General features: G+C 39.5%; 1 protein-coding gene and 1 long non-coding RNA gene across 14 annotated transcripts in view; one reads left to right on the forward strand and one right to left on the reverse strand.

Moving 5' to 3' along the window:
• ADGRG2 (adhesion G protein-coupled receptor G2) overlaps positions 1-19,911 on the forward strand; it is a 113,885-nt gene that overhangs the window by 83,419 nt on the left and 10,555 nt on the right. For 9 of the 11 annotated variants that reach the window (XM_053917646.2, XM_053917651.2, XM_053917648.2 and 6 more), the window contains 13 exons: positions 2,464-2,503; positions 2,947-2,984; positions 4,322-4,416; positions 4,949-5,015; positions 5,516-5,886; positions 8,943-9,114; positions 9,295-9,451; positions 10,355-10,498; positions 11,163-11,285; positions 11,858-11,903; positions 12,028-12,131; positions 12,915-13,036; positions 15,353-15,621. In XM_053917646.2, the coding sequence (XP_053773621.1) occupies positions 2,464-2,503; positions 2,947-2,984; positions 4,322-4,416; positions 4,949-5,015; positions 5,516-5,886; positions 8,943-9,114; positions 9,295-9,451; positions 10,355-10,498; positions 11,163-11,285; positions 11,858-11,903; positions 12,028-12,131; positions 12,915-13,036; positions 15,353-15,621 (1,748 nt within the window). The remainder of the gene's footprint in view (positions 1-2,463; positions 2,504-2,946; positions 2,985-4,321; positions 4,417-4,948; positions 5,016-5,515; positions 5,887-8,942; positions 9,115-9,294; positions 9,452-10,354; positions 10,499-11,162; positions 11,286-11,857; positions 11,904-12,027; positions 12,132-12,914; positions 13,037-15,352; positions 15,622-19,911) is intronic. The other 2 variants (XM_045203297.2, XM_053917656.1) reach the window with 1 other exon arrangement.
• Positions 1-19,911, reverse strand: part of LOC112313235 (uncharacterized) — an 85,552-nt gene that overhangs the window by 52,839 nt on the left and 12,802 nt on the right. For all 3 annotated transcript variants that reach the window (XR_008426025.2, XR_008426027.2, XR_008426026.2), the window contains exon 2: positions 18,818-18,913. This is a non-coding gene — a long non-coding RNA (uncharacterized lncRNA). The remainder of the gene's footprint in view (positions 1-18,817; positions 18,914-19,911) is intronic.

Genomic DNA, 19,911 nt, shown 5'->3' on the forward strand with positions numbered 1-19,911 from the left:
GTTCTTTGCAAACTATAACCATAATCACCTGTCATCAGTTAATATCGTTGTGAGGCTATTCTTGTTGATGCTATGAAATTACCTCCATTTGAATTAGTATTTGAGTAATATGATTTGGTAGCCAGCAAGGTTGAAAGAAGAGTTCAAGGTAACACTTCATTTGTTCACGCTTTCATGAAGCATCAGTGATTGAAAAGCCACAGAGAGGTGTTTGTCTGTTATACCTCAGTTTACAAATAGATGTCCCCAGTTAGACCATAGGTCAAAATGTGGGCCAGCAGGTTGGCCTAAGCCAGGACAGTCTTACCTTGTCCACTGGGAGGGGAAACCTCATGTCTTTGCCCTCGTGGCAGGAAAGCAGCATCAGAGATGAAATTCATCTACTCAAGTTTCCTACTACCTCTCAAATGAAGTTTTTGTAAACTTTTAACCAAATTCAAAAGCTCTGGGGAGTATGTGTGATGACACTGAAGAGAAAAATCTTTCCTAGGTCAAAGCAAGCAAAACAAAACTGTTCTTAAGGCACACCCTTTAATTAGCATTTTGACCTGGCTGCTTCTGATGATTCAGCAAGGCCTAGGACTCAGGGGTGTCCAACCTGCGGCCCAGGATGGCCGTGAATGTGGCCCAACACCAAATTGTAAATTTGCTTAAAACATTATGAGATTTTTTTTTTCATTAGTGTTTGCATATGTAATGTGTAGCCCAAGACAACTCTTCTTCTACTATGGCCCAGAGACACCAAAAGGCTGGACACCCTAGGTGGAAAGGAACATCATTCATGATTCCACCTGGTAGATATCAAAAATCCCTAGACTTCTTCTGAGTCTATCATGGCAAAAAGTTATAGTGAGAACTGGAATGGGCTGAGGTGTTGTTCATGTCCTTTATGTGCCCAATTTTCTCTCCTTCTAATGAAAATCTAGCTTTTCTAACTATTCAAAGTATATATGTGAAATAATCAATGTCCTAGAAGGATTTTAAACTTTAGATGGGCGATAATAGTGATAAGAAACATTTTTTAAACTCACAAATTTATAAACAGAATACAATTTAGCATACTTGTAATTCATCTTAATTACTAGACTTGAAATAGAGATGCCAAGCATTTAAAGCTGCCAAGCATTTGTTCAGCACCTACTATGTGCTGGGCCTTGGGGATACAAATGGCGATAAGCTCAACTCTCTGAAATGGAAAACTAGGCTGCATATTAAAATCACTTAGGAACTTTTAAAAACACTGATGCCCAGGCACACTCCATACCAATTAAATCAGTATTTGGGGACTGAGATGCAGGCATGAGCATTCTTGAGTGCTTCCTTGGTGGTTCCAGCATGAGGCCATTTGAAGGAGTCTGGAGTCTGGTAGGAAAGATGCAGAATGAGAACAAATGCTAAGACTACAATATGATCCCTACAATGAAGGTGACATGTACAGGGCACCAAAGGATGTTCTAAGTACCTGAATATAGAGAAGACTGGACATGACTGGAGTGGCCAGGGAACCCCCCCGAAAGAAAGTTGCTTCTGAGCATAGTTATGGAGGAGAGGCTCCTGCCAAATCAAAAAGTTAACTGACTACTATTGCCACCATCCTTCCCTTCTTCCCTCCAGACCTTTCCTAGAGCCACCTAGAACTATTGCCAGTTCCTTGAAAAACAGTTTCTCCACCTTAGCACTATTGACATTTTGGGTCTGATAGTTCTTTCTTATGTGGGATTGTCCTGTTCATTGTAGGATGTGTAACAAATCCCTGGTCTCCACCTACTACATGGCAATAGCATCCCACCCCTAACTGCAACAAGGAAAAAATGTGTCTAGATATTGCCAGATGTCCCTTGGGAGGCAGAGTCAACCCAGGTTGAGAACTACTGCCTTTAAGTGAATTTTAAAACTAGATTTCTTTCATCTTAACCTCACATGAAGCTCTGCCACATTGAAGAAATACAAGCGTTGTTGGAGTGTGATTAGAGGAGAGGAATGAGGGAAATTCCTAAAGAGGAGTTGTGGGGAGGGGAAGGCTGCGCTGGAGAGTGCTAGAGGGAAGGCAGGGTGAGTTGGAGAGGGAATGAAGAAGAAATCAGAGGCCCAGGGCCTCCAGGGTGACTGGCTGGCCTGTCTCAGAAATTTTGCCTCAGGCCAGCCAGCTCTTCCTCTGGCCTTCTGCCTGAAGCTGCCTTGGAGCTGCAGGAGCCTAATGAATAACAAGATTGTTCAACCATTATTTCTATCTTGCAACTGTTAGCTAGTACCAATACAGCTTCTGTCCGGTTAGTTTCCCTTGTCATATAAGCAATTTATTTTTTCCCCCACATAGGAATCTCTTATTATACCCAGTGTTTCTTCAAAGTGAACACTGCAAGCAATAAATACTATATGCTTAAGGTATTTGCTAAAAGTCTAACTTGTTTTGAATTTAATATCACCCATGGTCTCCTTCATTTTCTCTCAATTTATTAACAGACGAACAGAGCTCAACAAAACCCTGCAAACCCTAAGTGAGGTAATTATAGTACACCCTGTACCTTGTTTACAATTGGTATTTGGGGGAAAGCATGGAGTTCTGCATTCCTGGGGAGATAGATATTCAAATTCCCCTGAATCTGTCATGTAAAAGAGTGAATGGACTAGTTCCATTACTCCAAAAATCAAAACCAGACATAATGGATGGATGTTATGAGGAGACAGATTTTTCTTCATATAAAACTTAAAGTTTCTTAAAACAAGGGGCCTCAGGAGAAAGCTCCCTGACACTAGAGGTATCTAAGCAGAGCCTGTATGGCCTGAATAGCTTTTTATGTCAGGAATCTCATAGGAATGTGAATTGGATCATCCCTAGGGGTTCTTGTGACTCTAAGATTCAGTGATGCTGTAATTAGTCCAGGTTGCCTTCTCTGATACTTTCAACTGTGAAAGTAACATATATATATGTATACTTTGTTTCAGACTTATTTTATAGTGTGTGCTACAGCAGAAGCTCAAAGGTCAGTTATTTTGAATACTTTTATATTATTTCTCTACTCATGAGAAATAAAGTATTGAGGAGTCTTACTTTGCAAAGTCAAAGGCACTCTTCTGAAATAAATACATATTAATGATATTTTGGATATATGAATTTTTATTCTTTCAAATACTCATCAATCTCTCACAACCATTTTCTCATTTCTTTTTTTTTTAATTTTTATTGTTATTCAATTAAAGTTGTATGCCTTTTCTCCCCATCCCTCCACCCCATTTTCTCATTTCTTTATGAAGTACAGAGGGGTGGGTGGTATTAGGCTGCTGCCCTCTGGTTCTATGAGGCCAAGGATCATCAGTGTCCTTAGCCCCAAGGGCCACCAATAAGACCAACAAAAGACTTGCAGTGGTCAAGTCAGAGTGAAAGACAGCAAAGAAGGAACACAATTTGGAACATGGGAGAAGAAAGAGAGGGAAGGAAAAGATTACAAAGATAGATAAAAGAAGAAATGAAAAAGTGCATGCAAAGGTGAACCAGAGATTGCCTAACAATTATTTGAGGTTACACAGATTATCATCTTAAATTGTGTCCATTGGTTGTCCAGGCTGCATAAGCCAATGGCTTATAGGTCAATAATCTCACTACCTGAACCTTGAGCATTCTGTGAGAGTAAAAGTCCTAACGTAACAGTTTCTACTCATCAAACTGATCATTGGTACAAATAATGGCAAGTCTTCTATGAAACTGTACATCAAATCCCCAGCCACTGCATGTATCTGCTATAAATTCATTTTGCTTACCTTTTTGTTCTTTGCAATATTAATATTTTTGCACCTAAACCAAGACTAAAGTAGAAAGAAACACAATGTCTTAAATTCCTAGTTATCTGATAATCTAGATGGGATTGCCAGAGAGATTTTGGATTTAAGAGACCTTGATATTCATCTAGGTTAGTATTTGAAAGGGCTCCTATAATGGAAACTTAAATGCCTACAGATGCCAGGCAAATAGCCAGCTGGGGGTAAGCCTCTAGATGTCAAGATGCTTGTCTTTGCAGCCAAGTTTCACCCCTACCTGTTCATTGTGCGGGCAGGCAAAATCAATCGGCAGCCTTGTGTGATTAGAAGGTCTGTGGTTTGCAACCTCTGTGAATGTAAACCTCTATACATTTCTTGTTCTATAAAGTCTTTTGGATTAAGTTCAGACCATAGTAGGTGGGTGTTTACAAGCTCATAGGGTGAAACTGCAAGTTAACAGTGTCATTGTTTCCTTTCTTCACACTGAGTTTGAAAAAGCAATTATAAATATGTAGATAGGTTTTCAATTTAGTAACATTCTGGTTGTATGTATTTCTCTTTACAGCACATTAAATTGTACATTCACAATAAAACTGAATAAGACAAGGAACGTATGTGCCGTGATGCTGCCTTTTAATAGAGGAAAGATTCACCCCATGGGTAAGTTGTCTCTGTTGCTGTATTTATGTTCACATGGCTTTGATGTGCTCTTTTTTAAAATGGAAAATACAATAAATTGACATATGTTACAGTTTTGTTTTGACTCTTTTGCCCTTGGGAAATTTTTAGGAAGTTCTAAAAGGTGATTTTTCCTGCTTTCTTAATAAAATTCCAGTAGACTGCATTTGAAAACATGATAAACCCTGTTGAGAAACAGATCTATTTGGAGTGTTCAATCACTTGTGGCTGAGATCTGTTTACTTCTGAATTCCTCTTAGAAGCTGCTAAACAGCAATTGATATTGTGTGCATATAACCCCCCCCCAAATTGTCCACTAAATATTTTTGAGTACCTACTATGTATATATAAGTGTTGATATAATGGCATCCAATTTATTTTATCACCTGTTTTAAACAAATGTTCTTTAAAATTCAGTCAATGAAAGAATCATAATACTTGATGGATCTGAGCTTCTATCTTGCCTTATTCTTAATCATTCATTTTCTTCTTTCTTTCCTTCTGTCTCCTCCAGAACAGTGCTGCTGTTCTGTCAGAATATCCTGCCCTTCCTCCCCAGAAGAATTAGAAAAACTGCAGTGGTATGTAGCAAACATGCTGACCCTTTTCCTAAAAAAAAAAAAACCCTATTAACATTTAATCACCACACTCACTAAGGGATTTTGGAATTTTAACAAGTAAGGGCTTTCAATTTCAGCACTTCTCAAGTGTTACTGCAAATATCAATCAATGAGGATCTTGTTAAAATGCATATTCTGATCCAGTAGGTCTGGGCAGGGCCTGAGATTCTGCATTTCTAACAGGCTCCCCAGTGAAGCCAACACTGCTAGTTTATGGGTTCCACTTCAAGTAGCAGGGGTCCAGACCATAGAGCAGTGGTTCTCAAGCCTGGCTGCACATTGGGATCATCTGGGGAGCTTTTAAAACACTGATGCCTGCCTCCCACACTAAGAGATGGTGATGTCATTGGTATGGGGTGCAACCTAGGCTTGGGTGTTGTCAGATGGTTGCCAGAGGAGGGGATTCACCTCTCTGTAGCTCATTTGTGTCTCACATGCATCTCTCTGATTCTTTCCTTTAGTGACTTGCAGGATCCAATTATGTGTCTTGCTGATGGCTATCCACGTGGCCCACCATTTTCTTCTGGCAATTCCATCCCAGTTGCTCCTCAGGCCACCATTCCTTCCCAAGTCTCCAGTGCCTTCTCCTTACCTGAGCCTCTAGATCATCCATCTTTTGTCAGCCAGAACCCAATAGGGGTGATTCACCTTCCTTCTCTCCAGCCTTCAAATCCCATAGGTGATAGCCCTACCATTGACATGCTCCCCCAATCTGGAACTATCTCTTCCCCTAGTCCTCAAACTGATATTTCCCATACCCTGCCACTTCCCTCTCCCACCACGTCTGCCCCTGTGAATGTCTTCATGACCAGCACACCTCCTGACAAGACAGGTAAATATGAGGAGCCAAGTTGCTCCTATGTTTGTTGTAATTCTGCTACCTGAAATGCAGCTGCCAGCTTGCCAAATCAAGATATCTTTAATAAGATCACATTGAGTCTTTCTTTTTATAATGTCTGCTTATTTCAAGAGCTTTCTTTCAGGCATTTGAGTGTAATTATTTTGACCAACAATGGAGAAATAGCTCAGAGGCAAGCACAGATCTCATTTTATAGAGATGAGTTATTTAAAGGGTTTTTTCTTCTACAAAAGGTTTTTGGGTCACTGTTTTCAACATACTGAAAACTTTTGAACTGTTAAAAACAGTAGTGGGAGGGGGAGAGAGCGGGGAAAGGTACAGAGAATAAGTAGCACAAATGGTAGGTAGAAAATACAGTCGGAGGGTAAGAATAATATAGGAAATGTAGAAGCCAAAGAACTTATATGTATGACCCATGGACATGAACTATAGGGGGGGAATGTGGGAGGGAGGGGGGTGGGCAGGATGGAGTGGAGTGAAAGGGGGAAAATGGGATAACTGTAATAGCATAATCAATAAATATATTTAAAAACAAAAAAACAGTAACTCCAATTAGACAGAAGACAAAATTTTAAAAAAACTGGTGTTCTTGAAAATCAGTCACAGAGTGACATAGCTGGGACTGAGCCAATGTAACCACAAGGAGGGGAGAAACATTCAGAAGGCCTAGGCGTGGGTCTGCATGGGCCCTCACAGGCAGTATGAGCTGGGATATGCCATTTAGCTCCTCCTGAGTCAGCCTGCTATACTTGAAGATGAAAATGATCACACTGACAGCACTTGGTTAAGAACAATGGCATACATAAGAATGCCAATGCAAACTGCTAAGGGCTCCCCAGAAACAGTAGGTTTAAGGGTAAAGGATAAATGGAAGAAGGAAGGAAGCAGAAAGAATTCTGGATACTCTCCAGAGTTTCAATTCAGTAAGTGAGAAGCAGGTCATCCTCTAGAATTTAGATGATTCAAGGCAAAGCCAAATTCTTGGTGACATGAGATTGGAGCTGAGGTTGTGGTCCCCATCTCTTTCACCACAGTGCCAGCATCCCCAGGAGATTTAGAAGTTCTGCCAAATGACTTGATATTTCTTCATATTTGCACTGTTCTCTGTTAAGTAATTTTGAAATAAATATGGAAATTTTAGGCCAAATAATAAAATCATTGAGGCTCTAGTCAAGAGAAGGTTTACTAGCTGATGAAGAGTAAAGTAAAATTGATGCCCTGGCTGGTGTGGCTCAGTGGATTGAGTGCCAGCCTGTGAACCTAAAGGTCACCAGTTCGATTCCCAGTCAGGGCACACTCCTGGGTTGCAGGCCAGGTCCCCAGCTGGGGGCGTGCAAGAGGCAACTGATTGATATATCTGTCTCACATCGATGTGTCTCTCCCTTTCTTTCTCCCTCTCTTCCCCTCTCTCTAAAAATATATAAAATCTTAAAAAAGGAGAATAAAGTAAAATTGAAATTCATTAGCCTGAGCTAATGCCCACATTTCCAAAGCCATTCCCATAGACCCTTACAATCAACCTAACAGGCTACACGGAAGGGCTAGCAAAGTAGCCTCTTGCATCTCTGCTTCCATTCCTGAGGCTTGGGTTTCAGGCAATGAGACAACAAAAGCAAAGTGACATATGCATAGTGTTGGGGTATTACCTGGTAGCTAAAAAGTGGATATAACTTAATGGGTCCTCTGGAGAGGAATGTTGAAATATAATATTCTCACATTGACTGTCATAACACAATGACTATTACACACCTGTGCATAAGAACAGCTAGACAGAAGCTTGGGGTCACTTTTCAAATCTTGAGAGAAGTGAAAATAACAACAAGTCATTTTCACACTATGTTTATAACAGTATGTTATTAACACATGGATAAAGATTAGAAAGGAATATGCAAAATAAGAAATAGGATATTAAGTGGTCAAATTAACAGACCTTTTTGTTGTTAGACAGGTTTTTATCATTGTTTCCCAATTTAAAACACTACTAAAGCCCCAGCTGGTGTGGCTCAGTCAACTGACCACCAGTCTGTGAACCACAAGGTCACCAGTTCAATTCCCGGTCAGGGCACATGCCTGGGTTGTGGGATAGTTGTGGGTTAGGTCCCCAGTTGGGGGCAAGCGAGAGGCAACCAATGGATGTATTCTCTCCTTTTCTTTCTCCCTCCCTTCCCATCTCTCTAAAATAAATAAATAAAATCTTTTTAAAAATTACTAAAAATCAGGCTTATAGCTGGTAGTTCAGATATTAATTTTATAATATTCTCTTTTCCACAAAAAAACACTTCTATTACCCATATAAAATCCTGTATGCATGATATAAGTTAAATACACATATATTTATGCTTGTGTGAATATACACTAAATATACTGCTGTGCGTTTACATTTTTAAGTCAGATTTTTTGAAGTATAATTTACACACAGTAAAATTCATACAGTTCTAATGAGTGGATGAAAATTATATAGGTCTATGAGGTTGAATAAACACCCACAGTCATGCAACCACCATGACTATACATAACATTTACGCTACTCCCAGAGCTCCCTCATAACCCTTTGTAGTCAATCCCCTACCCACTATGCCCAGCCCCTGGCCATCACTGATCTGTTTTCTTTCCCTATACTATAGTATACTTTTGGTTTTTCTAGAATGTTATATGAAGAGAATCATACAGTATATAGCCTTTTGAGTCTGGCTTTTCTCAACGCAGTACATTGGAGAACTGAGGATCCATCTATGTTGTTGCATGTTTCAGTAGCACATCCTTTTTTATCACTGAATAATATAGTCTGTTGTATGGATGGACCATAGTTTATCTATTCCGCAGTTGATGGACATTTAGGTTGTTTCCAGTTTGGGACTATCATGAAAAAGGCTGCTATAAACATTCATGAACAAGTCTTCTTAAAGACATGTTTTCATTTTCCTGGGGCAAATACCTAGAAGTGGGTCTGCCAGATCACAGAGTCTATGTTTCTTTATTAGTGACTTTTTCATTATGTGTTCATAAAGTGATTTGGTTCTGTGTTGTAGAAATTGTTCACACCAGCAGCATCAGTGTTTCTGATCTCGAGAGCCAAGTGTCTGAGATGGAGAAAGCTCTGTCCTTTGGCAGCTTGGAGCCTAATGTTGCGGGAGAAATGATAAATCAAGTCAGCAAACTCCTCCGTTCCCCACCTGCCTTGCTGGCTCCTCTGGCCCAAAGGTATGACTTAGCAAACTGACCCTATAGTGATAACAATGCTTTGTACATGATTAATTGTAGCCATGTATTTTTCCCCCACCATGAGTTTCCTAATGACTTGTTAAGTTGCTGCGCTGTTTTCTGCTTAGAGTGGGGAAAACAAAGTGAGTGTTGAATGTGAACTGCCGCTTATCTTTACAGATTGCTAAAAGTAGTGGATGACATTGGCTTACAGCTGAATTTTTTAACCAAGACCATAAGTCTAACTTCTCCTTCTTTGGCTCTGGCTGTGATCAGAGTGAATTCCAGTGATTTCAACACAACTACCTTCGCTGCCCAGGACCCTGCAAATCTTCAGGTACATTCTAATTTAGTGTGGAAACAGCCTTTTCTTGTATATGATATACCATATCATATATCACATGATATATGATAGAGTCTTGTATATGTATATATAAGTATATGATTGAGGCAATTACTGCTTGTAGTCAGGGGTGCTATTCAAAATATTTAACATCTAGAACAATGAGGCACCACAGAATTAAAAAAAAGGACATTGGTCTTGGCTGGAGCAGGATCTCACCTTGTTGCAGCCCAGTGTTAACCCTTAGCAGCTGGATTGTGGAACTTTAGGGAGTGGCTTGGGGGAAGTGCCCAGTAGAGGGATCTAGGTAGTTGAGAAACAGCAGGGACATCAGCTACTTATCAACTCATCCCATTCTTTTAACAAGTGTTATGACTACACTGGTGTGAACAGTGGTACTGATTATCAATCCTGCTTCTAGTTGTTTCCTATCCACCTGTTAGAGGGATTGGGGCTGGAAACACCTGAATAAAACCAAGTCTTTCCTTTTGATTTAATTTTGTAGTCTTCCCTTTACAAGTTTAGTACATGTGGGTCTATGAAGACTTTGGCCTAGTAAGTCACCAAGATGGTGTGTGTTTGCTGTGGTCTCCCTGGGGTCTGCAATTATCCCGCACTCTCCCCCCAACTTTATTGAGATATAATTGACATATAGTATCCCGCACTTCCTGACTGTTTATGTGTATACTTCAAATGTTTTCTTTCCTGCTCTAAGGCCTCCTCTCCCTATTACACAGCCCCTCTAACTTTGCAGCAATCAGAGAAACAAGAACTGATTATACATTAAGACACCACAGATAAATGCCCCTACATGATCCTCCATCTTAATTAGTTGTGTTTTCTAACTCCTCATATGCTAGCCCCAGACACTTTTTATTATTTTCACTTGATTTTCAGGTTTCTCTGGAAACTGAGGCTCCTGAGAATAGTATTGGTGTTATTTCTCTGCCCTCATCGCTGATGAGTAATTTGCCAGCTAATGATGTAGAGCTAGCTTCCAGGGTACAGTTCAACTTTTTTGAAACACCTGCCCTGTTTCAGGTAAAGTTGCCACTAATTGCTTTTGGTTTAGGTTTTACTTGGGAGTAGGAGACTTATGATTCTTTTAATACTCACATATCTTATGCCTGTTGTAAGTCAAAAGAATTGCTGAAAAGCTGCAGTTTATTTTTAAACAGGACCTAATGATGCTAGTGATGATACATAAGACTAACTGATACTTAACGTTTACCAATGCTGAGCACTATCCTAAGTACTTAGAAATGTTAACTCTAATCCTCTCAACAACTCTGTAAGGAAGGAACTATCAAACTCTTATTCCCATTTTACAGATGAGGACATGGAGGCACAGAGAGGTTAAGTCATTTGCTCAAGAACACACAGTTTAAATGGCTTAATGTCATGCTCACTTTGGTAGCACATATATTAAGTGGCTTAATGTTATGTTCCCTTTAGGATTCATGAAGTTCCCGTTGTGTCATTTTGTGAAGTTTAACTCACTATTTAGAGCACTGTATAGTGCAAGAAGCTCTGCTTCTAAGTATGGTCCTTGAAAAAGTCACTTTACTCCCTGACCCTCAATTTCTCACCTAGGTTGTAAAATAAATATGTGGACTAAATAGTCATCAGGGTCCCTTCATGCTCTAAAACTCTCTAATAACATTTTGTTTTCCCTTGCCATCTTGTTGATTCTTTGGTGAGCTAGGACCCTTCCCTGCAGAACCTCTCTCTGATCAGCTACGTCATATCATCGAGTGTTGCAAACCTGACTGTCAAGAACTTGACAAGAAATGTGACGGTTATATTAAAGCACATCGACCAAAGCCAGGTGGGAGAGGCCTTCTGGGCTGTTAACTGGCCAGAAACACCTTGTGCAAACTATACCTGGAAGATTTGGCCTGCAAAAAGGAAATCCCGTAGAACCTTAAGACTCGGTTAGGGCAGTGTGTAAGGCTAGAATCATATAGTCACTCTGACTGTCTTACCTAATTTCCAAGAAGGAGCAATGCAAAAGCACGCTCTTATCAATTGCAGAATTTCAGTGCATTTCAATCTGTGGCTGCAAGTCTGATTCTCACCTCCAAAGAGAAAACATCTCTCACATTAGTTCACATTGAGCATCATCATCTATGATCTTGCTACTCAAAGTGGGGTCTGCACACTCTTAGGCCCCACCGCAGACCCACTGAACCAGAATGTGCATTTTAATGAGGCCTCAAGGTGATTCCTATGCACAATTGCTGAGTTTAAGAAGTACTGACCTATGTAAGACTCAGTTGCTTCCAGGGACCAGTATAAAATAAGATGTCTGTAAAAATTAAATCAAAGTTTTTTTCTAATTGCTTTTTGGCTTTTTCAGTTCAACAAATTAATTATTTGTGATGTATCTTTCTACTGCAGGATGACTTAACAGTAAGATGTGTATTTTGGGACTTAGGCAGAAACGGTAGGTTCCAGTCATACCTTTTTCAAAGTTTTGAGTAGGTGGGAGAGGGGGCGTGGGGGAGGAAGGGCAGTCATTGGTGTTGTGACCCTGCAGATGAAACAGATACTCTTCCCAATGCCAACAGGTGGCAGAGGAGGCTGGTCATCCGATGGCTGCTCTGTCAAACACAGGAGGCTGAATGAAACCATCTGTACCTGCAGCCACCTTACTAGCTTTGGCGTCCTACTGGTAATATCCCCATACTACCTGGCCTTAGATCCTGGGTCTGAGGGGTAGCTGGACATCATACCATGATGTCTAATCTGCTGGATGACTTTGATAGATTAGCAGATACGATATTGCGGTAAAGTTATAGGCCAATGAAAGTATCCTTCTAATAAGCAAATGCACTTGAGGGACAATATTTGAATATGGAAGTATTCTTTCCCATTCTATTTGTACATTTCTGTTTACTCATTTAAATATCTAGGAGGACTAGGGAATTCAGATTTAAATGGGTAATAAATTGTTTAGTTCACAATGTACTTTAAAATTATCTGATTTAAATAAATTATCTTATTTAAATCTCCCCAACAGTCCTGCAAAATAGGTAGAAAGGAGCATTGTTATTGTCATTTTAATGAAGTGAGAATTAAGATTCATTTGTTAGTTAATTGTCCACAATCAGAGAACTAAGAAATATAGATCCAGAAGCCAAATTCAAGTCTTTAGATTGCTAGCCCAGTGTTTCTCCAGTGTACCATAATACATTGATCAAGTATATGGGCTTTGGAGTCAGCCAGACCTGAATTTGGATCCTGGCTCCTCCACTTTAATAGCTGTGTGACCTTGGACAAATGAATTAACCTCTCTGGGCCTCAATTTCATTATCTTTAATGATAATAATTATGGCTATCTTGTCGGTTTGTTTAACGAACTATTGTTGGTCACTTAAAACACTCAATCTATGTAAATCATGACTCATATTTATTTTAAAATATATGGTCTTGAAAACAGTATTTTATTTTCTAGGATCTATCTCGAACATCCTTGCCAGCAACTCAAATGATGGCTCTGACGTTTATTACATATATTGGTTGTGGGCTTTCATCAATTTTTCTGTCAGTTACTCTTGTAACCTACATAGCCTTTGAGTGAGTATCCATAACTAACTGGAAATTTGGATAATGGGATATGTTCACCTCCACTGCCAAAACATATTAATTAAATGTGTTCCTCGGCCTATCTTATCCTGCATACCCATCTAGTGGAGCCATCTATATGTAAAACTTCGCAGGACTTTTTGGTTTATATACTTGATTCTTTCCATTAGTCTATGCACTCACTGAAGGCAGGTGTTGTGTCTTAATCATCTTTGTACCCTAAAATGATGCCTGGTACTTAGTTGACATTAAGTGTGAAATGAAAGATGGATGAAGATCCTGAAACCCAACAGCTTACAATCTGAAATATACCATAGATCTATGTATAGCATAAGAGCTATGTTTAATATGTTTCTAAATTATACCTAGCAAATGCAAAAGATTAAATACATTAACACATGTAGGTTAAAGAAGAATAAAGAATGTAAAGCCTCACTGAAAAATACAGATATTCGGTGAGTGTGGCATTGTAGGTCAAAGCAAGAATGACATTCCAAATAATAGCATCTCCTTCTTGGCTTACTAAAAGGTCCCTTTAGTCACTTTTTTGGGGGAATTCCAACAAATTCTGATACAAAAAAGAAAATAGGCAACTAAACTAAGTGAAACAATATGTAAGTTCTGCGATGTAGATTTTGGACCCTGATCAAGAAATGCACACATTTACTTTGAATGCCAAACTTAAGGTCCAGCTATAACTACAGATCTTCTAGTAGAACTCTGAAAATAATATTAACGAGACTAAATTACCATAAGGCCAGCCATTACTCAGAATGATTTCACCAGATCTAATTTCACACACATAAACATGTACATGTCATCAATTAGCTATATTTTTCCTATGTCTGTTTCATTTAGCTATAGTTTAAACTCTCCTTTCCATGATCTCATTTTAACTAATAACATAAGATAAGAGGAAAATCTGGCTGTGTTTTGAAGATCTGAACATAGGAGCCTGTTGTATGAGAAGCAGCAGCAATGCTTCTTAAAAGTAGTTTAGAAGAAAAGGAGGGTCGCTCAGTAGACTCTACTATAAACTATTTAAAAGGACGGGTCAACAGTCAGCATGTATAACGTTCCACAGAAATACAAACATAAATTTTCCATATGATTCCACTGATTTTTCCTTTGTTGTTGGTTTTAATGCCTACACACACACACACTCAAAGAGAGGAAATTTACGCAGATGCAAGAGTCTCCCCTTACCCATGGTTTTGTTCCCCACAGTTTCAGTTACGCACAGTCAACTCCAGTCCAAAAATATTAAATGGAAAATTCCAGGAATAAATAAACAATTCATAAGTTTTAACTAGCACACTGTTCTAAATAAGTCCCATGATGAAATCTCACACCATACTCCTCCATCCTACCCAGGACATGAATCATCCCTTTGTCCAGTATATCCATGCTATTTATGCTACCTGCCCATTAGTCACTTAGTAGCCGACTTGGTTATCACAGTGCTTGTGTTCAAGTAACCCTTATTTTATTTAATAATGGCTCCACATCACAAGAGTAGTGATGCTGGCAATTCAGATATGACAGAGGCTGTAAAATGCTTCCTTCCTTTAAGTGAAACGGTAAAAGTTCTCAACTTAATAAGGCAAGAAAAAAATCATATGCTGAGGTTGCTAAGGTCTACAGTAAGAACTAATCTTCTATCTGTGAAATTATGAAGAAGAAAAAAGCTATTTGTGCTAGTTTTTGCTGTTGCACCTCAAACTGCAAAAGGTATAGCCACAAGTGCATGATAAGTGCTCACTTAAGATAGAAAAGGCATTAAATTTGTGGGTGGAAGACATGAACAGATAGTGTGTTCCAACTGATGGCAAATGTTGCACCAGAAAGCACTGATCCTATTGTATGAAGACTTCAGCAAGGGATCCCCTGAAACAAGTGACACCAAGCCAAGGAGAGATGATTACACAGATCTAGAAATAGGTTTGGACTGAAAAATATAAAAATTACTGGAGAAAGAAAGAGAGACACCACATTCACATAACTTTTATTACTATATTGTTATAATTATTCTATTTTATTATTAGTTATTTTTGTTAATCTCTTACTGTACCTAATTTATAAATTAAACTTTACCATAGGTATGTAGGTATAGAAAAAAAATAGTATATATAGGGTTTGGCACTATCTACAGTTTCAGGTATCCACTGGGGGTCTTGGAACATATTCCCTGTAGATAAGAGGGGACTACTTAGATGTTTACCAAAGAATAAAAATAAATTGCTTAAAACTCATACAGACACGTAAGGAGAATGTGATGCTAATTCTTTTCTTGTCCTTTCCTTTTAGAAAGATCCGGAGGGATTACCCTTCCAAAATTCTCATCCAGCTTTGTGCTGCTCTGCTCCTGCTGAATCTGGTTTTTCTCTTGGACTCATGGGTTGCTCTGTATAACATGCGAACCCTCTGCATCTCGGCAGCTGTATTTTTGCATTATTTTCTCTTGGTCTCCTTTACATGGATGGGCCTAGAAGCATTCCATATGTATCTGGCCCTTGTCAAAGTGTTTAATACTTACATCCGAAAATACATCCTTAAATTCTGCATCGTCGGTTGGGGTATGTATAATTTGCTTGCACAGTGCCTTGGCTTTCTCTGCTTTTTCTCCAGTGTTTTGATTTTTAATTACATAAAAACAATGATGAAACAGGTCACATTTGGCAGGTTTATAAAACAGCTTAATTTTCCTCATATGTTATACTGCCCAAAGAACAACCTTGTCAAGTCTCTTTCTAGAACACCTGTACATTTGCCCTGGACTGGATGTGAACATAGAACTCTTAGGAGGGCTTCCCAGTCAAGATGGTGGCATAGGTAAATGCAGTACTCACCTCCTCCCACAACCACAACAAAATTACAACTGAACTACAGAACAGCCATCATTGAGAACCACTTGAATGCTAGTTGAACAGAAGTCCTGTAACTAAGGATATAAAGAAGAAGCCACATTGAGACTGGTAGGAGGGGCAGAGACATGGAATGGGCTGGTCCCTCCAGTGCTGGGGCAGCAGCTCACTTGAAAAGGAGAGAAAGGAGCCAGGGACATACAGGAGATACTGAATTGTCTGGCTTCAGGGCGAGGACTGAAGGAGCAGCTTTCTCCCAGACAGAAGTGATGGCAGATGACATTGTTCCTTTACAGATCCCTTCCCGTACAGGCAGAGGTGGATGCCATATCTGAGTCTCCATCAACCTAACACTCTTCACCCTAACCTGTTGATTTCCAGAGACCCTGACCCACCCAACTTGCAGGCCCACCTGGGCCACTTCCAGTGGCTTTTCCATCCAAAGGCCTATTGGCTCATGCTGTAGACTTTCCTGAAATCTTTCAAAGGTTCACAAACCACAAACAAGTGGCATCTGGCCTCAGTGTGCCCCACACCTCTTGCTAAGCAGCCTCAAGCCCTGCACTAGTGGGGACTAGTTGTCCTCTCCCAGGTACCTCCAAGTCCAGTATAAGTGGCAACTATCTGCCAATCACTTTGTAGTTCATGCTAGGTGGCCCTGGGCAAAGCACAGGCAGTGGCTGACCTTGGACTGTACCTCTGGGAATGCCCCACAGCCAGCACACCCAGTGGACAGCTTCAGACCATGCCAGAGCACTACACACCCACCTCCATGAGTGACACACTAAAGGGGCGAACTGAAGCAAGTCCTGCTCTGGGTCTTTTTTAAGAAAAAGGGAAAAAAAGATCAAAATATGAATAAAGTTGTAATAAATACATATCTATCAACAATTACTTTAAATGTAAATGGATTATATGTTCCAATCAAAAGACACAGGGAGGCTGAATGGATAAGAAAATAAGACACATTCATATGCTGTCTACAAGAGACTCACTTCAGATTGAAACACACACACAGACTGAAAGTAAATGGATGGAAAAAGATATCTCATGAAAATGGAAATGGGGAAAAAAACTGGGGTAACAATATTTATACCAGAAAAAATAGACTTCAAAACAAGGCTATAACAAGAGACAAAGAAGGTCTCAGCAATTCCACTTCTGGGTATTTATCCAAAGAAACCCAAAACACTAATTCAAAAAGATTCACTGCAATTATTTACAATAGCCAAGATATGGAAGTAAGCTAAGTGCCCATCAATAGACAAATGGATAAAGAAGATGTGGTATATGTACACAATAGAATATTATTCAGCCATAAAAAAGAACGAAATCTTGCCATTTACATCTACATGGATGGGCCTGGCAGGGGTGTCCAACCTGCAGCCCGTGGGCCACATGCAGCCCAGGATGGCTGTGAATGCAGCCCAACACAAAATCATAAATTTACTTAAAACATTATGAGATTTTTGTGTGTGTGATTATGTGTTACAATGTATTTAATGTGTGGCCCAAGACAACTCTCTTCTTCTTTCAGTGTGGCCCAGAGACACCAAAAGGTTGGACACCCCTGGTAACTAGATGGTATTGTGCCAAGTGATATAAGTCAGACAGAGAAAGACAAACGCCACAATTTCACTTATATGCAAAATCTAAAGAACAAAATAAAACAGAAATAAACTCATAAATACAGAGGACAGTTTGACGGTTGCCAAAGGGGAGGGGGTTGAGGGCCTGGGTGAAAAAGGTAAAGGAAATAAGAAGCCCAAATTGGAAGATACAAAATAGTTGTGGGGATATAAAGTACAGCATAGGGAATATGGTCAATAATATTGTAATAACTATGTATGGTGTCAGATGGGTACTACATTTATTGGAGTGATCACTTCATAAATAATATAAATGTCTAATCACTGGGTTGTACATCTGAAACTAATATAACATTGCACATCAAATGTAACTGATAAATAAAAATATATTTTTCAAAAAACTCTGAGGTTTAGAGCTATGAATTCTCTTTTGTCTTCAGCAAATAGAATTGGGGCTGGCACACAGAAGGTGTTCAATAAATTGAAAAAGTTAGCTTAGTAACAATGAGGCCAAACTCTCAGCCTTTAAGCTCCTAGTTAGCCTCACTGTTCTGTACCTCCCAGATTTCATACACACGCATGATGGTATGCTCAGAAGGGCAGAGTGAGTGAATGTACAGATAAAACCTAATGTAACTTCATTGCCACACTGGCACAATATTTCAGATCATGTCACCTATTGGTGGTAGGTCCAAAGTCTTAGAACCCCAAAGATCTTGAAGGTTTCTTCATTCAACTACTCACCAAATGTAGGAACCTCCTCATCTTGACTTACCATTGATAAAAGATAATCTAACCTCTGCTTGAACACCTCTATTTTGGGGGGATCTCATAACCTTTGTTACAAAACAAAATTCAACTAAGTAAATTTTAAAGATCTTATTGGCTTTTTTCAATGATTCATGAATTGAGCAGCATCCAATCTAGCAGACAGACTGGAGCTCCAATGAGCTGTCCGATATGAAAGATTTTTATAGGCAGAAGGAAGCAGGAATAAAGATGTTATACTAGACAAAAAAGCAGGTTGGTTTCTGCAAGGTCACTTTCCTTTAGGGGATGACAGGGATCTATCAGGCTGATGACCTAAATAGTGCTCACAAGGTGACTCCTGACTGACTGGTGTAAGATTCCATTTCTGGGAGAGCCAAAACTATAATTAAGTCTTGGTTTGGTGACATGGAGCTTATCATAAGCAACTCCATTTGGGACCTGTTGACTTATTTTTAATACATTATAAGGCAGCCACTAACAATTTTTTAAAGCTGTGTATACAGTTCTATTTTTCCATTCAGTTCATTTGGCTCTCTGTTGGCACTTACCTGGGGTCTTGGTTTTACTCTCTCAGGCAAAATCATCATCATCATTATCATCATCATCATCTGACATCTCTTCTGCCAAAGAGTCCTTTAGATAATCTACAAGTAATACATAAAATTGTGTATAATGTCCATTTTTTCAATGTATTTTCACACAAGTAACCCCATAAAAGACAAGTCAGTGAGGTTAACAAGGCGGTTATTGCTAACTTCAGGTGAAGAAACCGGCTCAAAGCGATGACATGATTTATCCCAATTCATATAAGTTCAAGAGCAGCCAAGCCTGCCTTTCTGATTTCTTATGCATATTCCTTCCTCTGTATTACAGATTCAATCCCTCTTGATTCCCTTCTCTTCCTCATGCTAAATATTCATTCAAATACTCCCCACACAACAGGACTGCAGAACCTTTACCACCCTTGTCACCAGGCCTGCCATTATAGATTTGTGAAGAGTAACAAAACACCTTTCAAGAAAGATAAGTTACTTCTTTCTAAAAAAAACAAGTCACTGCTCTGACACTGGCACAAATTCTGTAGAATCCTGAAAGGTCTAATTTCCTTGTCAAGGACTAGCTCTATACTCCCAATATCTTATTTTTAGGAAAGTGTCTCACTTTGGAAGTCATATATCAGTGTATCCAGAAGGTACAAATATAAAAGAGATAAATATTATGTTGGATTGTACCAGGAATTCCAACCTGTCTATGAGAATGAGTTGTTTTTTTAGATCCCAAAGCCTTGAGATTTGGTGAAAGGCTGCTCTGTGTGAGGTGTCTGCATGGTGTTAGGTGGAGGGTGATGGGGGGTGGTGGTGAGGACTCCTTCCCAGCCAAAAGTCATTTCAAGCTAGGAGCCTTCTCATTGGCCTCCTCTTAGTGGAAGTGCCTGTGGGCCCTTGAGAAAGCCCACATAGTAGAAGTCATCATTTCCAAAGCAACCAGGTCAGGCTCCTCAATCCTTCAATGGGTTCCAGATAATCAGTCAAGGACATTTGAGTTCATAATGAAAGATCTGCCCAGAGTTGCTGATAATCCTAGTAAGTCAACTATGACTCACATTTTGTTTACATTTTGGAGTCTTTCAGTTTGCCTCCCA

Source organism: Desmodus rotundus, chromosome X (genome assembly GCF_022682495.2).
Source record: "Desmodus rotundus isolate HL8 chromosome X, HLdesRot8A.1, whole genome shotgun sequence".
Lineage (NCBI taxonomy): Eukaryota > Metazoa > Chordata > Mammalia > Chiroptera > Phyllostomidae > Desmodus > Desmodus rotundus.